The sequence below is a fragment of the Ammospiza caudacuta genome, chromosome 4 (assembly GCF_027887145.1).
Source record: "Ammospiza caudacuta isolate bAmmCau1 chromosome 4, bAmmCau1.pri, whole genome shotgun sequence".
In the NCBI taxonomy this organism is placed as follows: Eukaryota; Metazoa; Chordata; class Aves; order Passeriformes; family Passerellidae; genus Ammospiza; species Ammospiza caudacuta.
In genome coordinates, this window is record NC_080596.1 from 45815993 (window position 1) to 45843266 (window position 27274).

Sequence of the window (27274 nt, forward strand, 5' to 3'; positions counted from 1 at the left end):
AGTCCGCTCCATGGCGGCGGGCGCGGGCGGCAGTGGTGAGTCGGTGCCGGCGGGAGCGGCGCGGATGAGGCGGGCCCGGCCTCTGGGCCCTCCCGGCGCGGAGAGAGGCGTGCGAGGCCCGGCTGAGGAGGCACGGGGTGGCTGGTCTGCTCTCCTCTGCTCTCCCATGCTCTCCCGGAGCTCGCCGGGCCGGGCCCTATGGCGGAACCCTGAGCCGCCGCGCCCTGCGGGCTCTGGGCGCTGAGCTGGGTAGGGCTGCCCTTGCTGCTCCTGGGTGTGAATGGTGTAACCCAAACCTTGTCAGGTTTGCGCTGTTGCTTGAGTTCCTCTCCCTGCTGAAACAAATGTGCCGTTCTGGTACATTTACACTATGTTTGTGCGGCCTCATGTTAAATGCAGTGTGCAGTTCTGGGCACAGTGAGGATGGTGAAGGGCTTTAGGGGGAAGGAAGCCATATGAGGAGCAGCTGAGGTCACTTGGTCTGTTCAGTCTGGGGAAGATGAACAGACCAAGATGAGAAGAGGCTAAGGGGAGATCTCCTTGTGGTGTTCAGCATCCTTGTGAGGAGAAGAGGAGGGACAGGTACTGATCTCTGTGGTAACCAGTGGCAGGACCCAAGGGAATGGCCTGAAGCTGTGTCAGGGAAGGTTGAGGTTGAATATTAGGAAAAGGTTCTTCACCCAGGGAGTGCTTGGGCACTGGCTTCCCAGCACCAACCTGACAGAGCTCAAGAGGCATTTGGACAACATTGTTGTGTACATGGTGACTCTTGGAGGTGGTCATGTGTAGAGCTGGGAGTTGGATTAGAGATGATCCTTCCAACTCAGAATATTCTGTGATTCGGAAAAAATGGTGCTTTGTAAAGGAACTGGCCATCTAGAGTAATCAGTGGGGATAATTCCTAAATGAGCACCCTCACTCTTGACCTGAGTGAGTGAGATCCCTGTGGGTGAGCTGGCGTGTACCACGGCAGGACCACCCTCGGACAGGGTTTTTGCCCACCTGCATGGTGACTGTCCCTGGCTGCCCACAGACCTGCCTTGCACAACGGCGCTCTGGCACTGAGGGCTGATTCTGGCTTCATCATCAGCTTTCAGGTCAGTTGGTTTCATATTTGTACATCGACCTTCAGTAGCAGAAGTCAGATAACACTGGAAGCTGTGTATTGCAGCTTCTCATAGCAGGTACTAACCTACTTTTGCAGGTCTTATCACCGGGTCTGATGTATGGAGTTTTGCACTTGCAATCCTAATTTGAGGAACAGGTTGTCCAGAGGAGTTGTGGGGTTTCTTCCACTGGAGATACTCAGGAACTGACTGGACACAATCCTGTGCCACGTGCTCTAGGATGACCCTGCTTGAGCAGAAAGGTTGGACCAGGTGACCACTGTGGTCCCTTCCAGCCTGAGCCATTCCATAATTCTGTAATTGTAGAGGCCACTTCCTCTGCTAGGAGGGCAAGATGAACATTTGTTGTTGGGAAGATGAGTAGTTTTTGTTAATGTGCCACTCGTCAGCTCAACCTAAGGATAGCTAGGCTAATTTTCACTATTGTTAAGGAATTTAATGTGTTCTTCTAAGGCTGAATCAGTAGCTGGGAGAAAATCTCATGGATTTATTTGTGTCAAGGACATGAATTCTGCCACAGAACTATGTTGCCTGATACACACCAGCCAGGAAACAAGTGTAATGTTATTTTGAGTAGCAGCTGATTTGCATGTCTCAGCTTCAGTTGTCAGCAGGTGTGGGTAATATGTTTTGTCATTATCATGAGAAGTAAAGGGAGAAGTAGTCTTCCATAAAAAGAGAACATGAAATAGCAAGTTCTTTAAGTCATTGCTCAGGAGACATTTTTCCAGACTCTCCATGCAGTCATCCTGCTGAGTCACTAACACTGAAGTCCAAACATGTTGGTGACAAAATTTCAGTCAAGTCAAACACAAATAAGTACTGCCCTTACTTCTGGTGGGACATAGGAGAGGAGGATGAAGTGAGAATTTGCCAGTGAACTCAGAAGGCTGGTCTGTAGGTGTTCATTGTATGTGCTTTGAATAGATGTGTTGTGGTGTGGTTCACACAGGAATTGAAATTGCCTTGAAAAGGCTTGACATGTTGGACTCTTGAGAGACCAAGTGTTTGGACTGCAAGAACCATGATAGGTTTCAGTTTAAAGTAAGGGTCACTGCCCTTCTGCCAGGTTCAGGTATCCTCCCAGCTGTGTTTCTGTAAAAATAAGGCCTAATATAACTAGGAAGTGTAAAATTAATAAAGAATTATGGGGCTTCTCCTTTGCTTTCCTTTTTTATTGGTCACCTTGTGGGAAAATGCTGATGTAGGGATGTCTTTTTCACCCACCCAGTTAATTTACAGCCAGCAATATCAAAATGAAACTGAAAGTTTTGTTAGCATTTCTGAGAAATGCCAAGTGCCTATAATCTAACTTTTCATTCCCAGAGAAGAAACTAAGAGCACAAAAAAGGAGTGAAGAAAATGCACAGGTCAGAAGATGGACAAGGGGGATAGAGGTAATGTTTGACCCCTGTTGCAGAAAAAACATTCTGGTTTTAGACTTGATGCAGGCACTGACTATTGAGACATTGGCAGGCCTAGAACAGTGGGCAGAAATGTTAGTGTCCAGAAACTTCTGCTGTGAGGGGGAAATGAGAGAATCTAAACTTTGGGCTTTGGGGCTCCACAAGAATATTTAAGTACTTAAATTTGCCTTGTGGATCCAGCTTGTTAAAGGTTTGAATACTTTTGAGTATGCTCATTTTCATTTTTATCTTTCACTGCAACCCAGGGGCTGTTAGGAGAACCAGGTGGTTGTGCTGGGCAGAACAAGAAGATTCCCCTTCATGTTTGTTACTTCTAGCCTCTCTTCCTCTGTTTCACAATTTCCTGGCAGTGCTTTTTACTGATTTGCAGGTGTTCCACTTACAGATCATTGTACATGTGTGTGTTTATGCTTTACTACATTACTCTGCAACATTTGGATTCCTTTATGGGACTAGAAGCTTAAAGGTTACAAGACAGCAAGACTTACTGCATGGTTCTATTTCTTGGAAAGAGATAAGATTGCTGGTTTAAGGTTGTGAAAAATACATGAGCTTTTAAAGCAGGTGAAGGTATGAGTGATCAATAGCAAAGGTCAGCAGTGGAGAATGGAGCCCTCATTTTTGATTTCAGTTCTTTTACTTCAAGATACAGAGCTCAGAGCTAAAGTCCTGAAGTCTTTACTCCTCCTATGAACTCAAATATTGTACTTCCCATACAATTAATTATCTCATTTGTCTCCCCAACCACAAAGGAAAAATATTTTTCTAGTCTTAGCATTTTTTTACTTTTACTCTTAGTATTTTTTTACTCCTGACTGATATAATGTGCCTAGCCAACAGTTTGTATACTTTCTGAGGAGTGTAATACCATTCTGTAGACAAAAATGAAAATTCCTATGCCTTCTTTCACTGTCTTTATTCAGTTGTGTTTATCTTTGATAGTGTTAATGTGAAGCTCTTGTACTTCCAAAACAGTAGAGACGTGTAATATTAAAATGAATATCATAGCAAGGTTGGGTGTTGATTTGGAATATTGGCTACTCCCAGTTAATTAAAAAATTACATTCAACAAAACCAGAATCAAAAGCAGTGAGGAGTACAGGATATGTTCAAATTAAAATTGCCTTGCAAATGGATTAATACTGATGTGACTCTCTGTAATTGCTTTAGGAGAAATGAAGAGAAAATGGCAAGAAAGACTGAAGAAAGTGGAAGAACTAGCATCTCACTATGAAAGAAATCCTCTTCCTACAGTTTATAGACCAAGACTGTCCAAACCCTCTATGCCATCCTCTGTTTGGAAAATATTTTCTCGACAGGCTGAAGCATTTAATTATGTAAAAGCCTGTGAAGAGGTATGTTAGGTGTTTGGGAAATGTCTCTACTCTTTGTATACTGCATCATAAGACTGAACATCATTTAAAATTGCTGCTGGCAAGTGAAGTCTTTCTCAATTTGCAAGATCTTTTTCCTCCTAATCCTGAAACTGCAAGTTTTGGTTTTTTTGCCCTTGTAGGTCACGTTGCACTGGAAGTCTCTCTAAGTTGAAGTACTAGTTCTGTTCTGACATACAAGCTGATATGTGGTGTTAACTTTGAACAGTAAAAGTGCTTTTTGGGAACATTGTAGTGATAAATTTGCTCCTTCTCAAGATGAACAAGCTGTCAGGGTGGGCAGGAGAATGGGAAGGTTAGTGAGCATTGAGTAGGAAGAAAGAGAAGGGAAAAAATGAGGAAGAAAAAGAGATAAAGAAGAGGCAGAGACTCAATAAAAACAATGCAACTCTCCAGTGGCATCTGAGTAGCAAGTTCAGATGATTAGAAGTGATTAGCCAAATAAATATTGTGTGAAAGGTATTCTCTGCTTTCAGTTTAACACTTTGTAAATTGATTGCTATTTTTAAAGAAAGTATTGTGTTTTTCTCCATACTTGTTTCAGGTATTCAGGTAATCCTAACAGCCTGTTTTCCAAAATGGGTTCTCATTGGCTTGGGAGTAGTTTTTTTCTATTTTCTTCTCAGATTTCCATTTTTTGATCTAAACAACACAATGACTGAAGAATATTTGCCCATAAAGCTTATACTGCCATCATGTCCATGAGGCTGCTCCTTTCAAGACATTGTTCCTCCTCCCTTTAGATCCACCTGATACTGATCAGAAAATACAAGAGTTTAAAGAGAAAACAGCTTAAATTACTGCACAGCAAAGAAAAGCTTCAAAGATTTACCCATGTAACAGAAATCAGAATGATGTTCTAAATTAAAACTAGATGCTACTAAGTGTGGAAAAGGATAAGTGATCTGTTTATAGTTCTCTAGTATTTACTAACCTTTAACTGATACCAAGTAGGAACTTAGGAAGATTTAAACTGGTTTTTTGAATAAAACTAACAAAAAAAAGTCAATGTTTTTACTTCAAAAGGATGTTCATGTATTTGCTTTGGAAAAGAACACACAGAGTGGACAGAGGTTTTACCTTGTGACAACATATGAAGAGCTTTGGTTTTATTACACGTGAGTATTCGAGCAGGTGCCCTGTATGTTACTAAAAGTTAGTGGTACACTGGATATCCTACCTAGTAAGAGCTGTCAGTGGACAGGTATTCCCAGGAGCCATCTGCTGCTCTGAGCAGCACAGAGCTGGACTGGGTTACCTGAGGTTTCATCTTGGAAATGGGAAAAATCTTTACAAGGACAAAACAATATATTCTATAGTGGGTTTCACCTTTCTTTTGAGTAGCAAGTTGCCATTATTTCCTGTGAATTAAGTACTCTGTATGTTGAACTGAAATTTTTTAGGAGTAGGTTTGCTTTTGCTGTCAGCTTTCCTCAGGGGATCATGCCAACACATGACAAAACATACTTCTCTGACTAGTCATACACCAGTTTCAGTGGGCGTTAATGCAGGTGTTTGGAAACTGATTTATGGGTTTGCATTTGCATGATGGAGTTTCAAGTATTGACAATTCAGTCGTGTACTGAACTTTCCCCCCCATTTGTTTCTTTTACAATAAAACATTTGGCTGTGAAGTGAAAGAAATAAGACTCAATCTTTTACATATAAAGCTTGATTTTTTTTTTCTGAAACTGATGATGGGATTATTTTTTAATTTAATTAGAAAAAACTCCATATAATCTGTTTGTGCTAAAGACATATGAGTGATAACCTAAGTTTTTTTACTGTAGTTTTCATAGTTCCTTGAATTCTCAACATTTCTGTATGTGTTGTAAGACTGGGGGAAAAGGGGAGGAGAGTACTCTACAAAATTAAATTCTAGGCCAGACAGTCTTTGCTGACACTTGATGCTGGTGTTAGTTACAAATTTTTCAAAGCACTACATTTTTCAAATATGGATGGTTGATTGCAGAATAAAATATGTGAGATCCTTGTTTGCAACTGATAAGCATGTTTATCATGCTCATAATGTTTATCATGAGAGGTTGTGATTTGTTTGTGTTTCTCCTTAGTCAAGGTTGCAAAACAAGTCTTATGCATTGCTATGAAGTAATTCCTGAAAAAGAAGCTTGCAAACTTTATTTTGATTTGGAGTTTTACAAACAAGCAAATCCTGATGCAGATGGCAAGAGTATGGTCATGAAGTTAATTGAGGTAAACTGGAGCAAAGTCATGCTGTGGATGAATATGAATTTGTTGTTAATATAATAAGAAACAAAAGTATTTATCACTTTATATTGATTATGCTATAGTAAAATTAAAAGAATTGCAGACACCATGATTATTTTCAATTAAGTAAAAATCCTGTTTTAAATAAAGGAAGGGTTTGATCTAAGAGAGACAAAAATTTAACTGAAAGACAAAAATAAAGAATGATGGCTGTTGGACTGTTTGTATATATGGTGGGTTTACTGACATGGTAGGTTTACTTTTGAAGATTGTGTTATGTGATCTGCCACTTCAAAGCTGTAAAACTGCAGGAATGTTTAGGTACTCTTTAAAGTAGCATCAATAAAAGTTCCACTCCTATATTCCTCAGTTCATTCCCTTTGCCTAATGGTGCAGTCCTATATCAAGGCTTAGGTGAATCTCTCCTGAAAGTTAATTAATTGATTATGTAGAGAGCATCATGTGACTGCATGTACAAATTTGGTACCTAAAATTAAATACCTTTGCTAATTATCAATTTTTATTAAATAGTGCAGTTTCCATTTTATTGCAATTTTTTTTTTTGTAAATGGGCTCTCTGCAAGTTCAATATGGCATTCATATATTTTTAGAAGAATATCTTCTGTTTTAATAAGATCCAATTGTGAGTGGATGTCTGTTTGTGAGACTTCTGTCACCTACATGTCTCTAGCTAGAAGTGAACAAAAGTAAAAGATTATTGAGGTAATTCCTTCATAAATAACCCTTAATTGATACAGAATCTGGAGGGGTTTATCCATTGTGGATTTCTGCTCTGAAATGTAGAGGTTCCTCAGGTTAAGAAGAGGATTTTGGATTTGCTGGGTGGAGGATCTGAGCTGCTGAAACCCAAAGCTTCCAGATCTTTAGGTTCTGAGTCCAAGTCCTAAACATGAGTAATCAGTAGCTTGGTTTATAAAAGGTTTTTTTAGAGCTAATCTAGAGTGAAATCTCTTTTCTGCTTAGTTGTTGTTCATGGGGTGGTACCAATGAATTAGCTAAATCATCACAGTGAATTAGCTCACCAGTGCTGTGTATCATGACAGCCTCCATCTTCTACTCCTGTGAGTCTGCATTGCAAACATTGTCACTGTGGGTGTGAACTGCTTGGTGGTGGTGGAAAACAACCTGCAGGGTAAAGCCTCCTCACCAGACTTTGACCTGAGAAACTGCAAGTCTTATCAGCTTATCACTGTTAGTTACGTGTTAAGTGACTTGCATGTTTAAGGAATAAAGTCTGTGTCAAACTTGGTTAAAACTTGATATAGGTTAGTTTGAATTAAATTATTTGTATGCTCAAAATGAGGGAAAAAAAAGAACTTGAGAAAAATGTAGAATCTGAATTTGTATTAGGTTTTGTAGATACAACTACTAGAGTAAAACAACATAATTAATGTTTATAATTTCAGCTTGTCAGCCAAAAATTAAAAGAATTTTATGATGTAAATTGTTCATCAGAAGATGTCTTGAACTTGGATTCCAGTACTGATGAAAAATTTAGTCGGCACTTAATTTTTCTGCCCCAAAAGACTGTGTTTAAGGATAACACTCATATTGGTAAGTGTGTTCTTTTCTCTTACACCTAGAAATAAAAGGTGAGCTTTTGACTTTATACAGTGACAACTCCCATACGAGTATTTCTTTTAATGGAATGGTATGTGGAAACGAATGTGTATTCCAAACATACACATAATTACTCTATAGGAGTAATTAAGCCTCATTTTTTCCTCATCTTCTACTTTCTTTTCCTATAATTAGCATGTGTTTACAAAACTGTAATGTTTTTGTGCCTGTATGTTTTATTGACAAAAATACTGATTTCTATGAAACTGGCAAGTCTATGGCTCCTTAATTTTCAGATTAATGTCAGTCTTAACAATTAAAGCTGCTGGTTTTTGCTCTAAATACAATTTCTGCTCAGCACTTTGTCAAAAAGGCAGGACAAAGATGATTTCAAGCCACCTGTGCATAAACATGCTTAAGAGAAAGCTGAAAGCAATTTTAATTGTTTACATGAGTCAGGATTTCTCAGATATGGAAACTCCAACACAGAGAATTGCCAGTTTAGGGTTGTCTTGACTCATTTGTGTGGCCCAGTAGTCCTGTAATGAATTATGAGGAAGATGATTTTGATGCTTGATATGCTGAGTCATTCTGCTGAGATGTAGCATGGGAGGAACAGTATTTCATCTTCGTTCATGTTCCCCATGGAAGCTTCATCCAACAGTGCAGAATCATCCTTGCCAGTATTCCTTCCACTTCATAGTTTTTTCCCCTGTACATCTGTATTTATTGTCTTCTCTTGCTTTCTCCCTAGAACTAATTTGGCCATGGTTTTTATTTGTCTGTCTTTGGTTTCCATCTAGCAGAGCCTGGACTTACAATGGGAGTCGAATTACAATTCTGGGAGTTTGAAAAGTCATTACAAAATACTTCTGTAAAAGTAATTTTTTGTTTGAGTAAGCTTTGGTCAATCTCTTACATCAGTAAATACAACATTTCAATCATTCTGAAAGTGAAATTAGGGAAAGTAGTAATGAGGGGACAGTCACAAGCTTTTTAGAATCCTAAATCTGAGCTTGTTAGTATTTAAGTTTTGGGGGTTTTTTAAGCTGTTTAGTACAAATTCTTGTGAGGCATTGGTTTCTCAGTCACTGGCCAGAATCATTTTATACAGTGGGCTGGTCAAAAGATTTCTTTTTAAAAATCCAGAAGGGCTAAAAAATCCCTGAACTTCAACCACTTCCATCTTGGCTGTTTTGAAAAATGTTTGCACAGAAACTCTCTAAGTTCTTTCTTGACTCATAAATGACTTCTGCTTGTGGCCTTTTTGGTTGTTTTTAAGGTAACTTTGTGAGAACCATTTTGCAGCCTGCCATAAGGTTATTGCAGAGTAGGGCTGCTGTCATTCCAACAGAAGAAGCAGAGAATGTTTTCCAGTGTTCTGCAGGAGCTGGATTAGATGGTTCTCTTACAAACCTCCCAGCTGTTGAAGATGATTCTAAAGACAGGCCAGCCATTGCTCGTGAAACAAAGGATGTGGAAATGCCACACCAGGGAGAAAATTTGGATTTTTCCTTCCTAATAGTAAATGATAAAGAAGGCAACAAGCAGCTTTTTGTGGATCTAGGTAAGTATAAGTGTTTTTAAACCCCTTTGGGATGCAACAAAGGTTAAGAATGAAATGTTGCTTTATCTTTGATTAATGTTGTCCCTATGGTCAGACTTTAAATACATGCTGAAACTGCCATCATAAGTGCTGTGCTTTAAAGGAGCCTTAGATTCATGGGTCTATGGAACTTCTTATATTACTACATTTAATTACTTTGTTCTGAAGTTTAAAGTAGTTCTTTCCACACAAGACAATTTTTTTCCCCTTAAGGGCTTAGTGCTCCCATTTGATTGAAAGAGGATAGCATATATTGCATTTTTGTTATTTCAGTTGAATTAGAAGCTGCTTAATAAAAGAAGAAGTCTTACAGGCTTGGCTTTCTGTATTCTTCTACATGTATGAATTGAGTCTTCTTTCCCTGTTTGGAATGGCAGCTGTTAGCTTTCAGTGATGAAATAATAGAAATTTTGGATTGGGCACTTCATGGCCCAGCTAGGCATAGCCTGTTCATGGTATTAAAATGTTACAAATCTCCAGGAGCATAACTCCCATAGTCAAACTAGAGTTTGAAAGTTCCATTCTTCTTTAACTCCATATCTGGGTTATTTTGCTTTTTGCCTTATCTCAGGGAAATGAAAATAGCTTAGCACGCTTTTGCACAGCAGTGTGTTACACATTTCAGGACTTTACCTTGGGTTTTTTATTCAGACTCTTCTGAAGAACTTCCATTCCTTCAAATTCTTCTCATGGAATTCAGGATCACTTTTATTGTGGGCCTCTTCAGCATGTCTGATCTTTTGAAATGTAATCCCAAAGTTGGCTACAGTAGGCTTCTCTGTACTGAGTCAGAAAGGTTACTTTCACCTACTGTTCAAAATTCCTTCAAGCATATTTGTAAATGGAATTTAAATCAAAACAATTTGTTTCCTTTCTCACTTTTTAAGAATTTGATGTTAGTTTCCCATAATTAACCATCCTCAGTATTTATGTTATGCACATTGCCTCAGAATTGGAAAGCTAAAGTCAAAATTGCTGAACTACTGAATTATATCATGAGGCTGCAGTGACAGAAAGCTTTGTGATGTTCTTCTTGTATGAGCTCTGTAAGTGCTTTTCTCTTAATGAAAGTCAAATGCAATCTGCAAATAAAATTCACCTTCTCAATTAATTACTAGATGGATTATGCAATGTTAAGGTACTTGATTGTTGTTTTGTTGTTTGTTTTTGAGATTGGAATTAAGCTTTCCTTATACATGTCTCAGAAAAGCTGTGAAGAAGTCCACAGAAAACAGAAAGGTTGATTAAGTTCTTTCTGGTTAAAATAATTGTGCAGCTTTTTGGGCTCAGTTGTATTTCACAAAGTTATTGTGAAAGGACCAATTTGTTGTACTGAAAGGAAACTTTTAACAATTCTAATGTCAGAATGATTGAAATGCCTATGTAGAGGTGTTGAGCATTTGCCTTAATTATTCTGTAACATAAAAGTGTACTTGTGTGCATGATCTTGCTGTGTTGCATTTCTTCTATGGGATGTGAGCTAGTCAGTTTTTGTCCATTCATTAGACTCTTAGCTGGGCCTAAGGAAAATGGTTTAATTTACAAGTGCTCAGTATCTTAATTCCTAGCCAGCACTGCTGTGTTAAGAAATATCTTTTTTCCTGTAGGAGTTTATACAAAGAATAGAAATTTCCGGCTGTATAAATCATCAAAAGCAGGAAAAAATGTGATTCTGAAGATAGCAGAGGATAATAAGTTTATCCCCAACTGTGAAAAGGATGTTTTCTTGGAAGAAGCATATTTTCTTTCCTCTTTAATCTGCAACATTGGGTAATTACTTAATTCCAGTCAAATGTAAAGTATTTTTAAATATCTATTTTAATGATAATTCTCCTGTAGCAGTTACAAACAACTATTATGAATAAGCAGTTATTCAATTAACATTGTTACAGTGTAATTTGGGAGTTCCCAGTAGAATTTCTTGGTTTTGAAGAAAAAAATTTTGTGGCAGTTATTTTGTTAAACCTGCCTTTAAATCTGTTACAGCCTCTGAATTGCCTCATTTCTCTATACACACTCAAAATGCCAAAACATAACCATTGTTAAGTTGGTCAGATTCTGTGTAGTTCTGGAAGCAAAACTTAACAGATTTCTAGTCAGTTAAATATGAGAATTCTGAATATTTTTCGAAGTAAGATAAGAAATAAAAGGGTTTCTGTCTGTGTTTTTTTGCATACCAGATTTCCCATTTGATGCAGACCCCTCCATAGGCTGGGTACTTGTACAGACAATAATCAAGTTTTCTGTATCTAAATCTCTGATATGTCATACCTTATCTTAAAAAGATCCTAATCACTGCTGTAGCAGAAAGGTTAAAATAGTATTAATATATTTATTGAAAACATGTATTTGTTGTGACTTCAGGTTTTATATCCTGAAGTGTTCATTATGCTGAACTGATGCCAGTAAAGCACACAGTGTATTCTGATCACAGGCATCAGCTGAATCCACCATAAATACGGATGAGAAATTCTGCTGTGTTGAATTCAGACTTGTTATCATCTGGCTTCCAGTTAGCAATATGGCAGAGAAACAGTTAATTGTAGAGAGAGGGAAAAAAAAGAAACCTTCCAAAGGGTATATTTGCATCAATACTACATCTAGAGCACATCCTGCTGTAGGGGTGTGCACCAGCAGTTGCTAAATGGGTGGGTCCTGGGACTCTGGCCAGGAACCAAATGTTGCTGCTGGGGAGGAGGAACCCCTGTCCTGTGGTGGGAGTCAGGGAAACTGCCAAGGCCAGAAGGCAAAGTGCTCCAGGAACAGGGAAAGGTGCACAGTGAATCACAGGCTGGTCAAGGTTGGCAGGGACCCCTGGGGGTCTCCTGGCTCATCCCTGGGCCCAGAGCTGTGTCATGTTCTACCCTGTGGGACGTTACAGGGAGTCATATTGTACTGTGTTATGCTGTAAGAATCTCACTCTTTGTATTCTCCCATTCCTTTAGAGCGAGTGATGACATAAAAGTTCTGTCATCAGGCTTTTCAGAGGAGGAGAGAAAAATGTCTGCTTTTTTAAACAGTAAAACTACCAGAAGCAGCAGAGGTACCTCAAGCCTTTTCTACTGCATAGAAAAAAATACTCTTAATGTAGATGTTGTGTGACTTGTACACCTGGTAATTTCTGGGAGGGCCTTTCTGCAGGAGGCAGAGTCCATCTGCGCTGAAGGATGCTCTGCAGCACCTGAATGCCACTGACCCTCCCTCCTGTACCACAGCTGTCTTGCTTTGTCCCAGCTCCCTCTGCACCTTGGGCATGGGGGTAGCACTTTAAAGACATACAAGAAAGCAACAGTGGCTTTCTCCCTGGTTTTATTTAGGAGTGTGATGTGATTCATGTACATTTTCTGCCTGTGGTCTATAGAAAGTGTAAGTGTTCCAATGTCATATTACAGTGGGGAACCCTCTAACAGTGTGTGCTTGTGGCCTTTGGTTTTACAGATCCCATGGAAGGTTACCAGGGTTCGCCATATCCAGAAATTGATAATTTTGTTCGTTCCTTGGTTAATAAAGATGGGCTACAAGGAGGTAAAGAGACCACCTTACATTTACAAATGACTCTTCTGCAGCACTATTTCTAAAGAATTTAAAGATTTTGGTTTTTTTCCTCAGGGATAAGACAATGGAGTTACTTCTCTCTCAAAGAACTACTTATTTATGATATTTATGGTTACCGTTGGTGTGAAAATATTGGAAGAGCTCACAAAAGTAACAATATAATGTACGTTCTTTAACTATTCAGTTTTAAACAGCTTTATTTATTTTCCTGAGCAACTGTTATTCTCTAGAAATGCTGAAAAAACTCTTATGGATAGAATCAGCAACTGTTACAACTTCTGCTGTCTTGCTCTGTGGGGATACAATGTTTTAATTACAAAAAAAACCCCACAAAACCAAAGAAACTATTTATGCCCTCCCAAAGTTTACTTTGTGATAACTGGACTTTTATTTCCACTAATTCTTTGCAGTAATCTTCATGGTATTTAAAATATGGGCCCAAAGATGCTAACATAAAAGTCAGAGTATAATTAAAGCTATTAAACAATACTATGTTTTGATACTTCCCAGCTAGGAAGCTGAAAAATGAGAAAGCAAGCAGATTGCTTTTAAATTAATTTACAGCACTTCTTAAATTACATTCTTACATTATTAAAATGACTCTATCATTTTAACAATTGAGAATTGCTATTTTAGAATGGTAATTCCTGCCACATGAATCAAGATGAGTTGCTAGTTACTCTACAAGGACTCAGGCTTCCTATAGTTTTAGCAAAATAGATTATTAGATTATTATTAGATTATATTAGAATTACGGTATATAATTAGTATAAATATTTTAACTTAGAAATAATTTTATGTAACAGTTAAAATCACTGAAACATAAGGAATGTGTTTCTGAGAAACAAAGATATTCAAAAAACCCCACAGCTGGATGAACTTGCTGTTTCTCAAGTGAGTTGCTTGAAGTTTGGTGTTTCTAAAGCACAGTTGAAAAAGCTGGATGGCCTATCAGCTGACAAAAAATAGTGATTTCATGTGGCTTTTATAATTTCATTATCTGTAACAGCAGCAGCAGCAGCAACAAAATCTTATCTTACAGTCAAGTCCTTCCTATATGCTAATCTTAATTTGATGACTTTCTCTCCAAGCTTAATGTAATGACATTGACTAAATTTCACTTTCAGATGTTAGTCTTAAAAATTTATTTCTTCAAACTTAAAAAATCTGAAGTTTACTAAAAATTGTACAAAACAAGTACATATTAAGTATGCCAAGACTATGAAAGCAATGTCCCTAGCTGAGGACAAACAAAACCTGTTCATTTAGTGTTAGAGTTTCCTACCATATGAATTCACTTCCTTTATGTACTGATACTAAAAAACAAAATAATTTCCTTCTTAGGATTCTGGTAGATCTAAAGAATGAAGTCTGGTATCAAAAGTGTCACGATCCTGTCTGCAGAGAACAAAACTTCAAATCACAAAGTATGTAGCCTGTGATCTCAATTATACTTCATACATTTTGGAATGTTAACTTTAATGAATGTCTTATATTTGATTTAGGTTTCCCATTGCCACCTGGGATATGCCTCCCGTCTCTTTTCAAAGAGGTACGTTTTTGTCCTGGTGAGATGCTCAAGTTCTTGTTAGGCTCTGGAGCCCTCCCAGTCTATTGGGAGAGCCCTGCACATTGTTCCAGTGGTATAGAAGAGGTTCCCAGAGCAGCTGTGCTGGTGTGGTAGCTCCATATATTCATTTTTAAGTTCTGCAGCAATGCTAAGTTACTGGAATTGTCTGACTTCCCCTGGGACTCAAGACTTTCTGTTCTGATGTGAGCAGCAGTTCCCAATGTCTAAGCCACAAGGTTGCTCCAGGTGCAGAACAGAGAAACTACCCAAGTTTAGCTGTGCTGTGCATGTCTGACTTCATGCAAAATAGAACAGAACTGGTTCTGGAACACTGGAGTCAGTCAGAGCCAAATGAAGGCAGCGACCCTCATTTCTGAAATTCATTTATCTCCACTGTCGTGTACTAAAGCAGCACACTTCCCAGACAGGCAGAATATTTAAACTGACCTGATCCTGCACCTAGACTCTAGGTGAACTCCCTGAACAGACAAGTTTTTTCCAGTGCTTAGGCAATAACAATTGGTATTTTTTCAACTTTTAAATTTAACTATACAGCTCTAAATATCATACAGCAGAATGGCACCTTAAGCTCTACTCAGGCAGCTCATCAATAGCTATTCATTTTCAGAAAGTGTCATTTAACTGTATTTTCAGGTCCTGACAGTATCTTTGAACAGACACTTAAGTTAGTCTTAACCTTGTATTATTTTATGAAGCTGTATTCAACAGGCTACTTGTAGGGTGCTAGAAAAACAGTGGATTTCTACTCCTATTAAAATAGGCTTCCACAGGTTAATGTGGCTATCTATATATAATATGCTGGAAGTCTTGTAGTGTTGGCCAGCTTTCTGCAGTGTCCATTCTGTGTGACAGCACAAACTCCAAACTTGCAGAGCAGTTGAAGGTATCAAGAGTATTTGCATATGAAATGAGTAGTGTTCTTTTTTCTCAAAGGAAGAAGAGTCCATGCTAATGGATGACAGGGGGCACACAGAAGGAAAAGTACCTCCACATTCTCTTGTGTCAGACTTGTCAAAAAGCTCAGTATCTCCAGAGACCAGCTGTTCTCAGGACTTCCTGTTGTCAGACAGTGAGTGGGAAAACACAAGTGATGATGCCTGTTTCCTAGAAGCTGCTGAAGATGTGGAACTAGCTGAAGCTGCAGATGACAGTCTGAATTATGGCATGGAAGAAATCCCAGATGAAGTTCTTTTGGAAGCTTTAGGGAAAGAAGACCTCCACGCTAAAGAAGGCAGCTAAGTACAGGCCTGGCCAGCAGTGAATGACACTTGGGTGGCTCTGAATGACACTTGTGTGGCTCATGCTGGTATGAAAGGTCACAGGCAGCACTCCAGAGCTGCAGGACAAAGAATGGAGTGCCTAGTGAACTTCAGCAGGCGTGAGGAGATCATGGAAGGCTATGTGGGGGCTGAAGAGAACGGGACTAGAATACTCATTATGAATGCTGCTCCAAGCTCAGCACTTTTAACGCTCTTTGCTGCACAGTTTCTGTTTTGTTAGTTGTATGTCCAAGTTTATTGAGGAGCCAACAAATCCTTATTTCCATAAAAAAGATTAAATTATTTTTCAAATGCAAATTTAATAAAAATATTTGTTTATTCATCTTTGTTGAACCAGAGTCTGTGTTCTCTTTATGAATATAGTCTTCTCAAGACTACTTTAATAGGACAAGATTAACACCCAACATTGTTCAGAGTACAGAAGTGTTTTATTAACTGTGATCACTATTTCCTTTCATTGATATTGTGAGACTATTTGACAATAAAAAGTTGCTGACTTCTTTTAAACACTGAAACAAAATAGAATAACAATGATTAAACAAGCTTTAAGCACTGACAATTCTAATAACTGTTCCTACTGAATGTCTGAAAGTCTTAAAAGGCCATTTAATTTTTCTTTGATTTCTGCTCTTTTTGTGCAGCCAGAGCCTCTTCAAGTTTCATATTGATACTCTTAAAGTGCCTTTCTGCTCCTAGAATTCTCCGAGACTCCACCAGAAGAGCAGGGAGGCTGGAAGTTCCATACTGTTGGTAAGGAAATAAAATTACAAGGCAACATTTTTAACTCTTGGAAAGATCACTTACATATCAGTATTTATTTTTCCTCTAAAGTGGTGCAAGATGACCTTTAAAAGTGAACAGCCAAAATTAGAGTGCCTTCTGAAATGTGAGGATTTCCCTTGCACAGGGCAAGTGTGAGCCTTCTCCACAGAAAATACCACGCCAGGTCCTGGGTACAACAGGGATGGATTCTAAGGCTACATGAGAAGTTACTCTGGTCATGACATACCAGCACTGTTCTCAGCATTAAATATCTTACATGGAAGTGCCAGAGCTTTCCCTGCTTCTGAACAACAACACAAAAAATTCATTACTTCTTGATTAAAGAAATTAATTAATTACTTCTTGATTGAAGATTAACTCACTGTTAATCTTCAATTTCTATTAAAAAAAGGACAACTAAGGACAACTGTTTTATGTCTGTGTCCTTTGAATTACTGGATACTGAGAGCAAGGCAGCAGAATCTGCTCTGAAATACTCCAGCTTCTAATATGAGATGAAAAAAACAAGTGAGATACTACAGTAAAGTTCAGCAGTGATTCTCAAGCTGCTTCCACAAAGACAATTAACATAATACTACTACTTAAGAGATGTTAATAAATAAATTTATAAATTTTATAAATTAAAATAAAAACACTTAAAAACTGAAACACATGCAGAATATGTACTTACTACCACTTTTTTTTGGGGGTTTTCTTCTCTATAATCCAAACAGTCTTGCTGTAGCTCCTTTAAATCAGTAATTAATTCAATTGTTTGCCTCAAGGAAGATTTCCTTTCCTGTAACTCAGCAAATTCTCTTTGTAGTTGCGTCAGTTGCGGTTCAGCTCTGAAAGAAGATCGAGACTTTGATGCTTACATCTGCATATTTATTGCATGAATAACTATGACCCTATTTCCTTTGAAGGAATTCTTAAAGGTTGGTCAGAAACACAAAACACAGCTTACTATAGAATAGTGCTTAGGCAGAACAAGCATAGTCCTTAAACAGGGGCATGAGTCCAAATACACCAAAAAGACCCAAACCTCTCTTTTGAGTCTGCCACTCTTTTCTTAAGCATTTATGTTTTTGAAGTGTAGTTTCTTAAATACAAGGTGTTCTGCTTCTGCACACCCCTGCCTGCAAAGCTGTTGGTCAGTGCTTATGCTGAAGCATATTCAGGATCTACAAACTACCTACACCTCTGCTAAATAAACTGCAGTGCTTAATCCATTAAAGCAGCACTCCAAGAACTGAGCACCAACAGTGATTTTCCTATAACAGGGCTGCAGGAAAAAAAAACCTAAAATGATCAAAGGATTAAAACGCAACATATAAAAATGTGCAGACAGCTTTCAGGGGCTTCAAATAGTTCTTTGAGAAAAGTTTGTCCATAGGACCACAAAGAAAAGCACCTCTCATGGCCATAGAGAAAAGGTTTTTGCCCTGTTATTGCAGATCCAAGCCTGTGGTTCCCTAGAGTTACCTTACAGGGGGTGTGTTAAATGCAGCTTCAGGACAAAGCTTGTCACTAGCAACCCGAGGGCTTTGGGGAAGTCTAATGGCTCTTCCAACCACATAATTCCTGTGCTGGGTATCTAAACGACACTTAAGATTAATATGCCAGGTTAGAGAGGGGGAATTGTGTGGCCACATCAGAAGGAAATCAGCCATGTACTAAGAGCAACCCCTGCCCACCTGCAGAGCTGAAATACACTCTCCCACCTCAAAACCAAAGAAGTCCTCTGTATGACCTTTTTAATTTATGATCCAGCACCTCTGCAATTCAAATCCTAACACTGGTGTTCTTCCTATCAACATATGGTGAGAAACACCCTCCCAGTAACTAGTCAGCTAAGAGAGCTTGCAAGAATGACTGCCTAGGCAACTGAAATATGTAAAGGAGAGGTTATCACAAGCTCATGCAAAAAGAAAAAGCAAAGTGGCAATTTCATCAAAATAAAATGAGAGAACAAAAGAAGTTACTTTCCCTTCCGAGTTACAAAATACCAGACTCTAAGTTCTTCAGGCTATTATTGTCCATTGTTAGATACACACCCAATTAGCTTTTCTCTGACTTGCACCAGTTGCTGCCTTTTCTTTTTGATGTTGGTTATTGCCTGAAACAAACAGTGAGCAAAGTCTGTGAAACAGTTTCTAAAACTTCAAAGGTAAACAACTCAAATTTCATTGCCTTTTTTTTCCTCTGAAGTTTTATGCTGATTGTCATTGTGGAAAATTGTAAGATACCAGATCTGATAAACTGCCATAAGTTATAACTGTATTTGAAACAATTCAAAGCTGTTTAAAATGTCAAACTCTAATCTCCATCCAAAAGTTTTCTTAAGAAACATTGGATTTACAAGCATACAAAAGGAGTTTGTGACTTCTTAATTTCAAACATTAAGAACTCTAGGAGGTTTTAGGTTTAAAGATGAAAATTAATGCAAATGTGTGTCCAGCATGATTGCCATAACTAAGTAAGCTTTCTTTAATATAACATGCAATTAAAAAAAAAGCAACACCCAAAACTCATAATTTAAATTTAGCAACTAAAACTTTAATTTTAAACAAATGTCTAAGAAGCAAACTAAGGATAAATCTGAGTGGCTGTGAATGCTAGGTGTGTATTAAGATTTTCATTTCACATGCAGAGCAGTTTACCATATCACCCCAAGTCAACAAGACTTTAGCACATTAATTGCTACTTCCCAGGATAAGCTTTATCTTGACTATTTGTTAAAGCTATTTTGCCATTGAACATTTGGTAGAGGATGTTAATTTGGGCAGAAGTCCAGACAGTGCCTAAGCTGCTCTTAAATCTCTCTTCTGTAGGGCATTCACCTATCCCTGATGAAACCACTGCAATATTTTTCTGCCCTTACACTACTGCCTCCTTCTGACAACATTCCTATTGCATTTTCAGCAAATTCCTACTTGCTATAAATAAATAAATAAATAAATAAAAAAGAGAGGAACTGTCTTCCTCTAAACAAAAATTCTGCATCTATTTAGGGAATGCAGCTGCCTGAGTCTTCCCTTCTTTAAATTAAGCAATCCCATTCTATCCTCACAGGTTTCTATCTCTGCTGCTCTCCTAGGTTTTATATTCATTCATGTTTCTTTAAGGTTAGCTCTCATTATTTAACTGGCTTTCCAGAGGCCTCACTCATTAAAAAAAAAAACAAACCAAAAAGACAAAAGAGTAATTGACATGCACAGATCTTACCCATCCTAATGTGCACTCATTGTTTTTACACCATATAGCAGTATACATCTGGAGTTTGCAATCCACCACATTTACTCAGATCTTTTCCAAAAAACCTCCTGTGGTTCCCTAACCTTTGTTTGTGCAGTTGATTCTGAGTACAGTACACCTTTCTGGAAATTATTTTGTCTCTTCCAGTCAAGTTCTCAACATTTCAATGCCCACAACTGTATGCTCTACAATCTAGTGATATGTATGTGCTTACCTTAGCATTTTTCTTCTTCATATTCTTTAATTCCTGGACTCCTGCTATCTACAGAGAAGAAGAATTACAGGTTGACAGGTCATCACTATCCTCCTAAAAATATGGCTGCAATAATTACTTTGGAATATCATAAAATGTTGTTCTTTTATTTTTACAAAAACCAACCAACCCTGGTTCAATGGGACATCACCAGTTGTGTATTGACTCTTTCTCCTCATGCCAGAGGAAAACTGTTGCACAAAAGGAGCTTGTGCAAATAATACTCCTTGTACCAATTCTTGTAATATTACCTTCCTTTTTTTCTATATCTTTATATAGATGTATAAATCTGGTAATCCCAACATTTGTTACTGCTAATGAACCACTCAGAACTACAGCTTTAGTACTTGGCCACTGTACTTGGCACAAGTGCTGCAAAGTTCTGAGTTCATTTTACTCATCAGAATCACCTTGATCTTTCCTGCCAATAAATCACAGAATGGCTCAGGCTGGAAGGGACCACAGTGGTCACCTGGTCCAACCTCCCTGCTCAAGCAGGGTCATCCTAGAGCACGTGGCACAGGATTGTGTCCAGATGGCTCTTGAATATCTTACAGTTATGTTCAAAATGTTAATTAAAAAAGGATGATTTTCCCTGGAATATGTTAGAGGTCTTACTAAGAAGTCACTGAGACAACACAAAAATTAAACCCACCTTTTAAACCTCTAGTCAACGAGCTTTGAAAACAGTGTTTGACATAGCTGTATGCTCATCTAAATGATGCAGCTCACAGTTTTACTACATAATGATTTAAATATGACCAACACTTCAGGATTACTGGATGCTTCCCTACTCTCAAAAGGTGACAATTTGGCAAAGTACTTGCATGACCTCAGTGTTGTGTCTAGAGGCAGTTATTATGAAAACCTGCACAGAGGCAGCCAATTCTAACCTGCACACAACAAATTGTGTTTTCATATTACTTATACTGACAAGAGACTGGAAACTTTTACAGCTTGTAAAATGAATGTGTAAAGGGCAATATAAAACCATAGGTATTTTGACCACAGAACTGATTTTATCTCTGGTGTACTTACAAGATCAGTGATTTGATCCTTGAAAGCAGAAGAAAAGTCACTGATAGCCTTTCTGCAAATGTTTGATTCTATGCTTTGTCTGGAGAAGTCAGAGGGACAAAACATATTTGGTTTAGTAAAGGGGAAATCTCATCCAAAACCCTTCCTTTGAGTAACAAATAACCCAAAGTTAAGCAGATAGACAAAGGAAGATCTTTCATATACTAGCAATAGCTTTATTTCTGTCTTGAAAATCAGCAACTGAGATGTGCTGTTCATGTTTGGAAAAATATCAAATCCCTGGAGACCATGTCAAGATCACATGTGAAGAAACATTTGTATCATAGATATTTAATAATCCTTAACATCAGAATGTAACCATGCAGCACTGATTCCCTAAAGGACAGCCCATTACCAAAACCACAGCTATTTCCTTTGAAAACTTTGAATATCCACTCATGGAAAAGCAGAATATTTACCTGTAATTTGCTGCTATCTTCTCAACTTCAGCCAGAACAACATCCAGTTCTGTAATATCTCTAGGAGATCTCTTCAGCTCTTTGGGACACCAAACCTGTACAGAATGTGGGTTATCCACTGGAACAACAGAATGAACATAAGCATTGCACAATTCTGGTGCACATTGTAAAACAACACAAAAACTCTGATGCCCACCATCAAAATAACCATCCAAAAGTTATGAGTATTTTAACATGAAATGTGAGAAGAGGAATATTCTAATTATTTCACCTGTCTTTGCTTGTGCAACTGTGATAAATTTACCTGGGAACACCTTAGAACTGGGATGATCAATGACATGTAACTTAATTCTTATTATTTATTGATTCAAGCAAGCCCAGGAACACATCAGTAAACTGAGTAATAAACTACATAGTGTATGTAGATGTGATTTTTTTGTGTTAAAAAACTATTAGCCTGAATTTGCAACTTGCATTACTCCAAGAATCACAAGCTTTTATATTTGCATACATTCTTTTATTAATACCACATAAGCTCCAAAAACCCCACTACACACAAATGCATTTCTTTAAACTTTGAAATAGCATTACAAACCAATTCCACAAAAAGTTAAACCATGTTTCTTCACACACTCCCCAGTGTAAATCCAGTACTAAAACGTGATGGGGTCCTGTTCCAAGGAAGCAGGATGACCCAAGGGACAGTTTCTTCCCACTGAAAAATGCCACTGTCTTGGAGCTCCCTGTCTCAGGGGACTTTACATCAACAGCTGCTCCTGCACTGCAGCCAGGGGTGCTCCAAGCTCTGCCCCACAGCTGCTGCTCCAGGCTGCAGACCAAGGGATGTACTGACACCTCCTACAGCCCCACAGCCGTAATTCCAGGCTTCCCTCCAAAGGAAACCAGGCTCACTTAGAGGTGTAATGCACACCTATGCCTTACCCCTTCAGGAGAGGAACAGCCACATCCAGGGATGCAAACCATGGGGATCAAATGGGGGTCTATACCAAAACTGAAACTCAAACTTCCCATTTCTAGAAGCACTGTGTTGCTACATTCCAGAAATGAAAACTATTGAAAAACTTTGATCCTGAATGAAGAAAAGATATATGGGAGTTCTGAAAAGTGTACTTTACCAGAAGGATCTGATGTGTTCTCCTCTGAAGGCTGCTCCTTTTCTTCCTGGAATTTGGTATTCAGAGTTTTCTGTGACACGAAAAGCAGATTAACTTCCAGAAGAAACCCTAGGTTTACTCATCTGAACTCCTGAGAGATGACAATCAGGCAGCATGCAGAAAGCACTCCCTGACTGAAGCATCAGTAACACTTCCTTTGGCCTGTTCCACCAGTCCCAGCCCAGTGTCACCCTGCTGCAGGACAGAGGCTGCCTGACTGCCCTGGCCACTGATCCTCCAGCCACTGGCCAGGCAGCAGGGAGTGGAGTAAGTGTTCAAAAACACTCATTCAAAACTGAATGGCTTTTCATTTTAACACACATTCAAAATTAATTTTATCAATATTCTTTTTCCCATAAATCTGTTTTGCTTCAATACCAAACAAGTACAAAGGATTCATGTTCCATCTAGTATGCCATTCCTTGAGAACATATATTACAGATACAAATAAGAAAACTGAAAAAAGGAAAGCATATACTCCCAAACCAGCAAGAGAAAAGGCTACAGGATCCAGGAACACCTGGCTCTTATATTCCTTGTTGATGTGATGACTTGTAGCTTTGGGCATTTCACTTGGCCACCTCACTGGAATACTCTGAGGACGGATTATTTTGGATACAATTAAGTACTAAGAAACAAATGGAAGGTCTTTCTCTTCCTCCACCCTCTAATGCAGGCATGGCATAAAATAAACTAAAATTAAATTGACTGAAAATAATCATGAAACTTTTTTGGTACCACAGTCTCCTTAAGGGGTTCCTCTCCAGCATCAGCTGTGTTGAATTCCTGAGCATCACCACTGAAGGGCTTTGAGTGACGCCGTTTTTTACTGGGAAAAGAAAAACATACACTACTACCCTCTGAGGAAGGATGAGCCATATACATACACAAAACACTGTGTTCTGGGGAACATTTTGTACAGCTGTATCTCATACAAGTACTATTAAAGTTTTACTTGAATTCATTAGCAAGACAATTTCAGATTTAAACCAAACTGGATTATACATATTAGAAATATACTAAAATTTTAATTCATTTTTTTTGGAAATAATTTTCTTTGTTACTTATAATTGAAGTAGAACACTTTTCCCTTCAAATCTAAATACCTAAAGATTAAATTAAATGTTGACAATTTTATTTTTTTCCAACAGACCGTGTGCCTGTATTTTGCCTTTGTGGTGCTGAGACATGACCGAGTGCCTCGTTTTGTGACTGTTCCTCTCCATAAGCATCCACAGCAGTACTGTGCAAAGGGTGATCTATAAAGAACAAAAAATAAACTGTGTGAGCACTGCTCCCATCTGTTAAGGCACTGCCAGCCATTAAGCATTTAGTTAGAATATTTGCGGTTTGCTAACTAATATAAAGGAAGTTCTTGTTACAAGTATTATTTGAGTATTATGAAAAGATATAGAGTGAAAGGATTCATAGTTTCTGTACCCATCCACCTGCTATTTCTTTATGAACCCAAACCAAGCTTAGCATGTACACATGGCACAGAACAAGTAAAATACTTGGTACAGTTTAATTCAAGTTCTTCCTTGCTATGGCATATGTAACCCTTCTAGACATTTAAACAATTACTTTCTTTTTTTTTTAAATAAATTTTTAGTAAATGTAAAATTCTTGACGGTAGCTACCAAAATAGATTAGAACTCTGAAAAATTTAGGTTTCAGCATGCCTTCCACAGTATAAATTTCTTTTTCAAGCACACTGCCACAAAACTTTTGTGTTGGTTTACATAAGTGTCAGTGGGCATTCTTTTTGCAGTCTAAATACATACCACAGAAACAAGAGCTTTTCATTTTGCAGCCCTGCCTTACAAACAACCCTTTTGCTAAATAGTTTTTTATAGCTCATTGTCAATGCTGTTCCTAAATTGCATTTATATTTTGTGGTTTGCTCAGAGTAATAACTATTACAGTTGAGAAACAGCTCTTAAAAAAAAAATACAGATAGCTATAACCGGACTCCACACAGAAGAGCACCTACCCCATCTAAATTGATTCTCTTCCTGTGTATTGAGGCCTCATTACACAAGTCAAATATAAAGCATGGAAGTGGTTTTAATCCTTCACCACTAATTGTATGGCTTTATGTAATTTCTTTAAGTAACAGCTGAGAGCACCAGAAAAACACCCCTGCAAATGTCCAGGTCTACTACCATGAATATTCTTACAATGGTAAAAATGTCACTTCATAATTTGTGTAATTTAATAAAGAATAAGTTAACTTTGGTTTTTAACTGTGAGTTCTTACACAACTGCAATACTATGATGTGTGAAATTCTATCATTCAGACTATAAAGGTGAAATAGCCAGTATTTTCCCATTGACTTTTATTTGCACATACTACAGCTTTATTCCTGTTACTTCCTAAATTACAGAAAATAACAAAAAATCCCATCTGTCTTTCCTCTCCATTACTTTCTCTTGCAAAGAACCAAAACCTTTTCCTAGGTAAGCACCTGAAGTATTTTGTCCACGTGGTTGGTTTGTGAAAAACATGCATTAAATGACACTCAAGATAATACTAACCAAAGGAATCATCAAGCTCATCAAGTTGGTTTGTGTCTGCTACCTTCAATATTCTTGAGACATCTGGTTCCTCAAGTGGAAGAGATTTCACGCGAAGATTTGAGTTGGCTTTGTGCTCCTGGATGGGGATGAATTAACAGCCACTTTACCCAGCTCTCTGAATGTACAGCAGATTAAATGTGACAATACATTTCAAGAACATTTGGCTAGGAATACACTTAACCAGAACCATATTGACTCCTAAGCTATGACACAAGGATTTGAAGCATATTTTTGTCTCAGGCTGTGGGGTTTTTCCGCTAAAAGAAGCGATGGTATAAAATGTTTATGTTCTGCTGTTTGATACTGTATTCTGCTGCAAGCTTTGTCTTATTTCATAAATGTATACAAGCTTAGAAATCTTATAACACTCTAATACCTGGTTTCTATGACATGTAGTCTTTCTTTTCAGGCATTAAAATATTTTTTCTTTCATTTCTATACCACATAAATTTCCACCCTGTCCAATTTAATTATTTTCATCTTAAGAAACTGAAAAGCTATAGAGCAACTTCTTATTAAAAAATGGTGGAATTTACAAATCAAGGATTACAGAGACACTTCTGTAAAGCAGAAAGGTAAGGGAGAATGACACTAGTTAATGAAACAGTTGTATGCCATTCACAAAATGCACAAGTGACTTTCCTCACTAATTTCTGTGTGTACCTGTAGGGTGAATTATAACCAGAAAAGACTGACCTCTGGAGCTTTTTAATTTTACCAATGCTTAGCAGTGCCCCAGCATTTCTATTATAGTACCAAATATACACATCAACTACTTTCTCTACAAATCTTCTTTTATGAGATTGTTTATAAACTTTTTTCTGTTTGAAAGTCAATGATCCATTTTGTGCTACACCTAAAAGGAAAAAAGAAAACTCCACAGCAGCAGCCCAAGCCCACCCCAGCAGTTCCCAGTGCAAAGCAAGCCCTGCATTAACCCCTGTGCATCCGCCTCTGGGGACAATGCCATAACATAACATAACGGCACAGTGACACAACACAGAATCACGGAATATCCTGCACTGGAAGGGATCCGCAAGGCCTTGAACAGGATACCCCACGAGCCACACCCTGTGCCCAAGAGCACTGTCCACACAGTCCCTGAATTCTGTCAGGCTTGGTGCTGTGACCACTCCCCTGCGGAGCCTGGGCCAGTGTCCAACCACCCTCTGGGTGAAAAACAACTAATATCCAACCTCAACCTTCGAGGCCGCTCCCCTTGGTCCCCTCGCCGGTCCCCAGACAGGAGAGGTCAGTGTCTGTCCCCGCAATCCCTTGGTGAGGAAGCTGAGCCCACTCCGAGGGCTCCCCTCAGTGTCCAGCTGAGCGGACCGGGACCTCAGCCACCCCTCACACGGCTTCCCCTCAGGGCCCGTCACCTTGCCCGCCTCTGAACACTGCAAAACCGACACACCGGCTGTCTGAATTCTGTCCTGCCTAGCGAAACTTACCTCTGGCTTATAGCTGGTACGATTCTTCTTTATTTTCTTCTTTGAGGACATTTCGCTGTTCAGTAAACACTGCTGAATACAAAATCGAGGATGAAGTTAGTGAGAAATTGTCCCCGATAGAACTCAGCTTTCTCAGTGTGGGCACTTGGGAGAGAACGGGGTATCTCTGTTGCCTCAAGCTATTCTTTGTTCCTTCAGGCTATTGGGCTCAGCTCACTCCAGAAGCGGTACAAGCCGGTCCCGCGGGCCCGGCCTCTCAGGGCAGCCTCCCGCCGCCTTTGGAACCCGCGCGCAGGAAGGAAGGGGAGGAGCGGCCGGCCGGAAAGGGAAGCGGGACACGGAACGGCGCCGCCGCAGCCGCGCTCCGCCGGGAGAATTCACCTAACCCCACTCTCCTCCGCAGTTTTCTGTCAATGACTCTGATTAAGTACAAAAAATAAACCACAATAACGTCCCGTTTTTTTCTCCTCTCCCTTTCCCTAAACTGACGCTGTGCATCTGGAAAAGCG

The 27274-nt window shown here is 38.7% G+C and overlaps 2 protein-coding genes across 4 annotated transcripts; one reads left to right on the top strand and one right to left on the bottom strand.

The window, feature by feature from the left end:
• Positions 1–13: 13 nt before the first annotated feature.
• PRIMPOL (primase and DNA directed polymerase) lies at positions 14–16412 on the top strand. Of its 3 annotated transcripts, XM_058804369.1 has the most exons (14): positions 14–35; positions 2454–2524; positions 3725–3909; positions 4975–5066; positions 6021–6162; positions 7605–7752; positions 9041–9325; positions 10972–11134; positions 12310–12407; positions 12803–12889; positions 12974–13082; positions 14264–14346; positions 14425–14471; positions 15444–16412. In XM_058804369.1, the coding sequence occupies exons 2-14, from the start codon at positions 2506–2508 to the stop codon at positions 15747–15749; spliced, it is 1764 nt and encodes a 587-aa protein (XP_058660352.1). In that variant the 5' UTR covers positions 14–35; positions 2454–2505; the 3' UTR covers positions 15750–16412. The 3 variants fall into 3 exon arrangements, with proteins under 3 accessions (XP_058660352.1, XP_058660353.1, XP_058660354.1); XM_058804370.1 differs by lacking the exons at positions 14–35; positions 2454–2524 and adding an exon at positions 42–249; XM_058804371.1 differs by lacking the exons at positions 14–35; positions 2454–2524; positions 4975–5066 and having other exon boundaries at positions 3742–3909.
• CENPU (centromere protein U) lies at positions 15140–27054 on the bottom strand. Its single transcript, XM_058804372.1, has 12 exons — positions 26983–27054; positions 26766–26837; positions 25273–25390; positions 23888–23993; positions 23473–23563; positions 22696–22765; positions 21560–21677; positions 21102–21180; positions 20025–20072; positions 18610–18671; positions 17244–17400; positions 15140–16534 (listed from the first exon to the last, which is right to left on the bottom strand). The coding sequence occupies exons 2-12, from the start codon at positions 26814–26816 to the stop codon at positions 16397–16399; spliced, it is 1038 nt and encodes a 345-aa protein (XP_058660355.1). The 5' UTR covers positions 26817–26837; positions 26983–27054; the 3' UTR covers positions 15140–16396.
• Between the last annotated feature and the right edge of the window lie 220 nt (positions 27055–27274).

Coding starts and splice junctions, on each gene's coding strand:
- CENPU (XM_058804372.1), bottom strand. CDS start 26,816: ATGTCCTCAAAGAAGAAAATAAAGAAGAATCGTACCAGCTATAAGCCA. Junction 21,181..21,559: donor AAGATAGCAGCAAATTACAG/GTAAATATTCTG, acceptor TGACTTCTCCAG/ACAAAGCATAGAATCAAACA. Junction 17,401..18,609: donor GTCAGAGAAAAGCTAATTGG/GTGTGTATCTAA, acceptor ATCTTCTTTCAG/AGCTGAACCGCAACTGACGC.
- PRIMPOL (XM_058804369.1), top strand. Junction 12,890..12,973: donor TAAAGATGGGCTACAAGGAG/GTAAAGAGACCA, acceptor TTTTTTCCTCAG/GGATAAGACAATGGAGTTAC. Junction 14,472..15,443: donor TCCCGTCTCTTTTCAAAGAG/GTACGTTTTTGT, acceptor TTTTTCTCAAAG/GAAGAAGAGTCCATGCTAAT.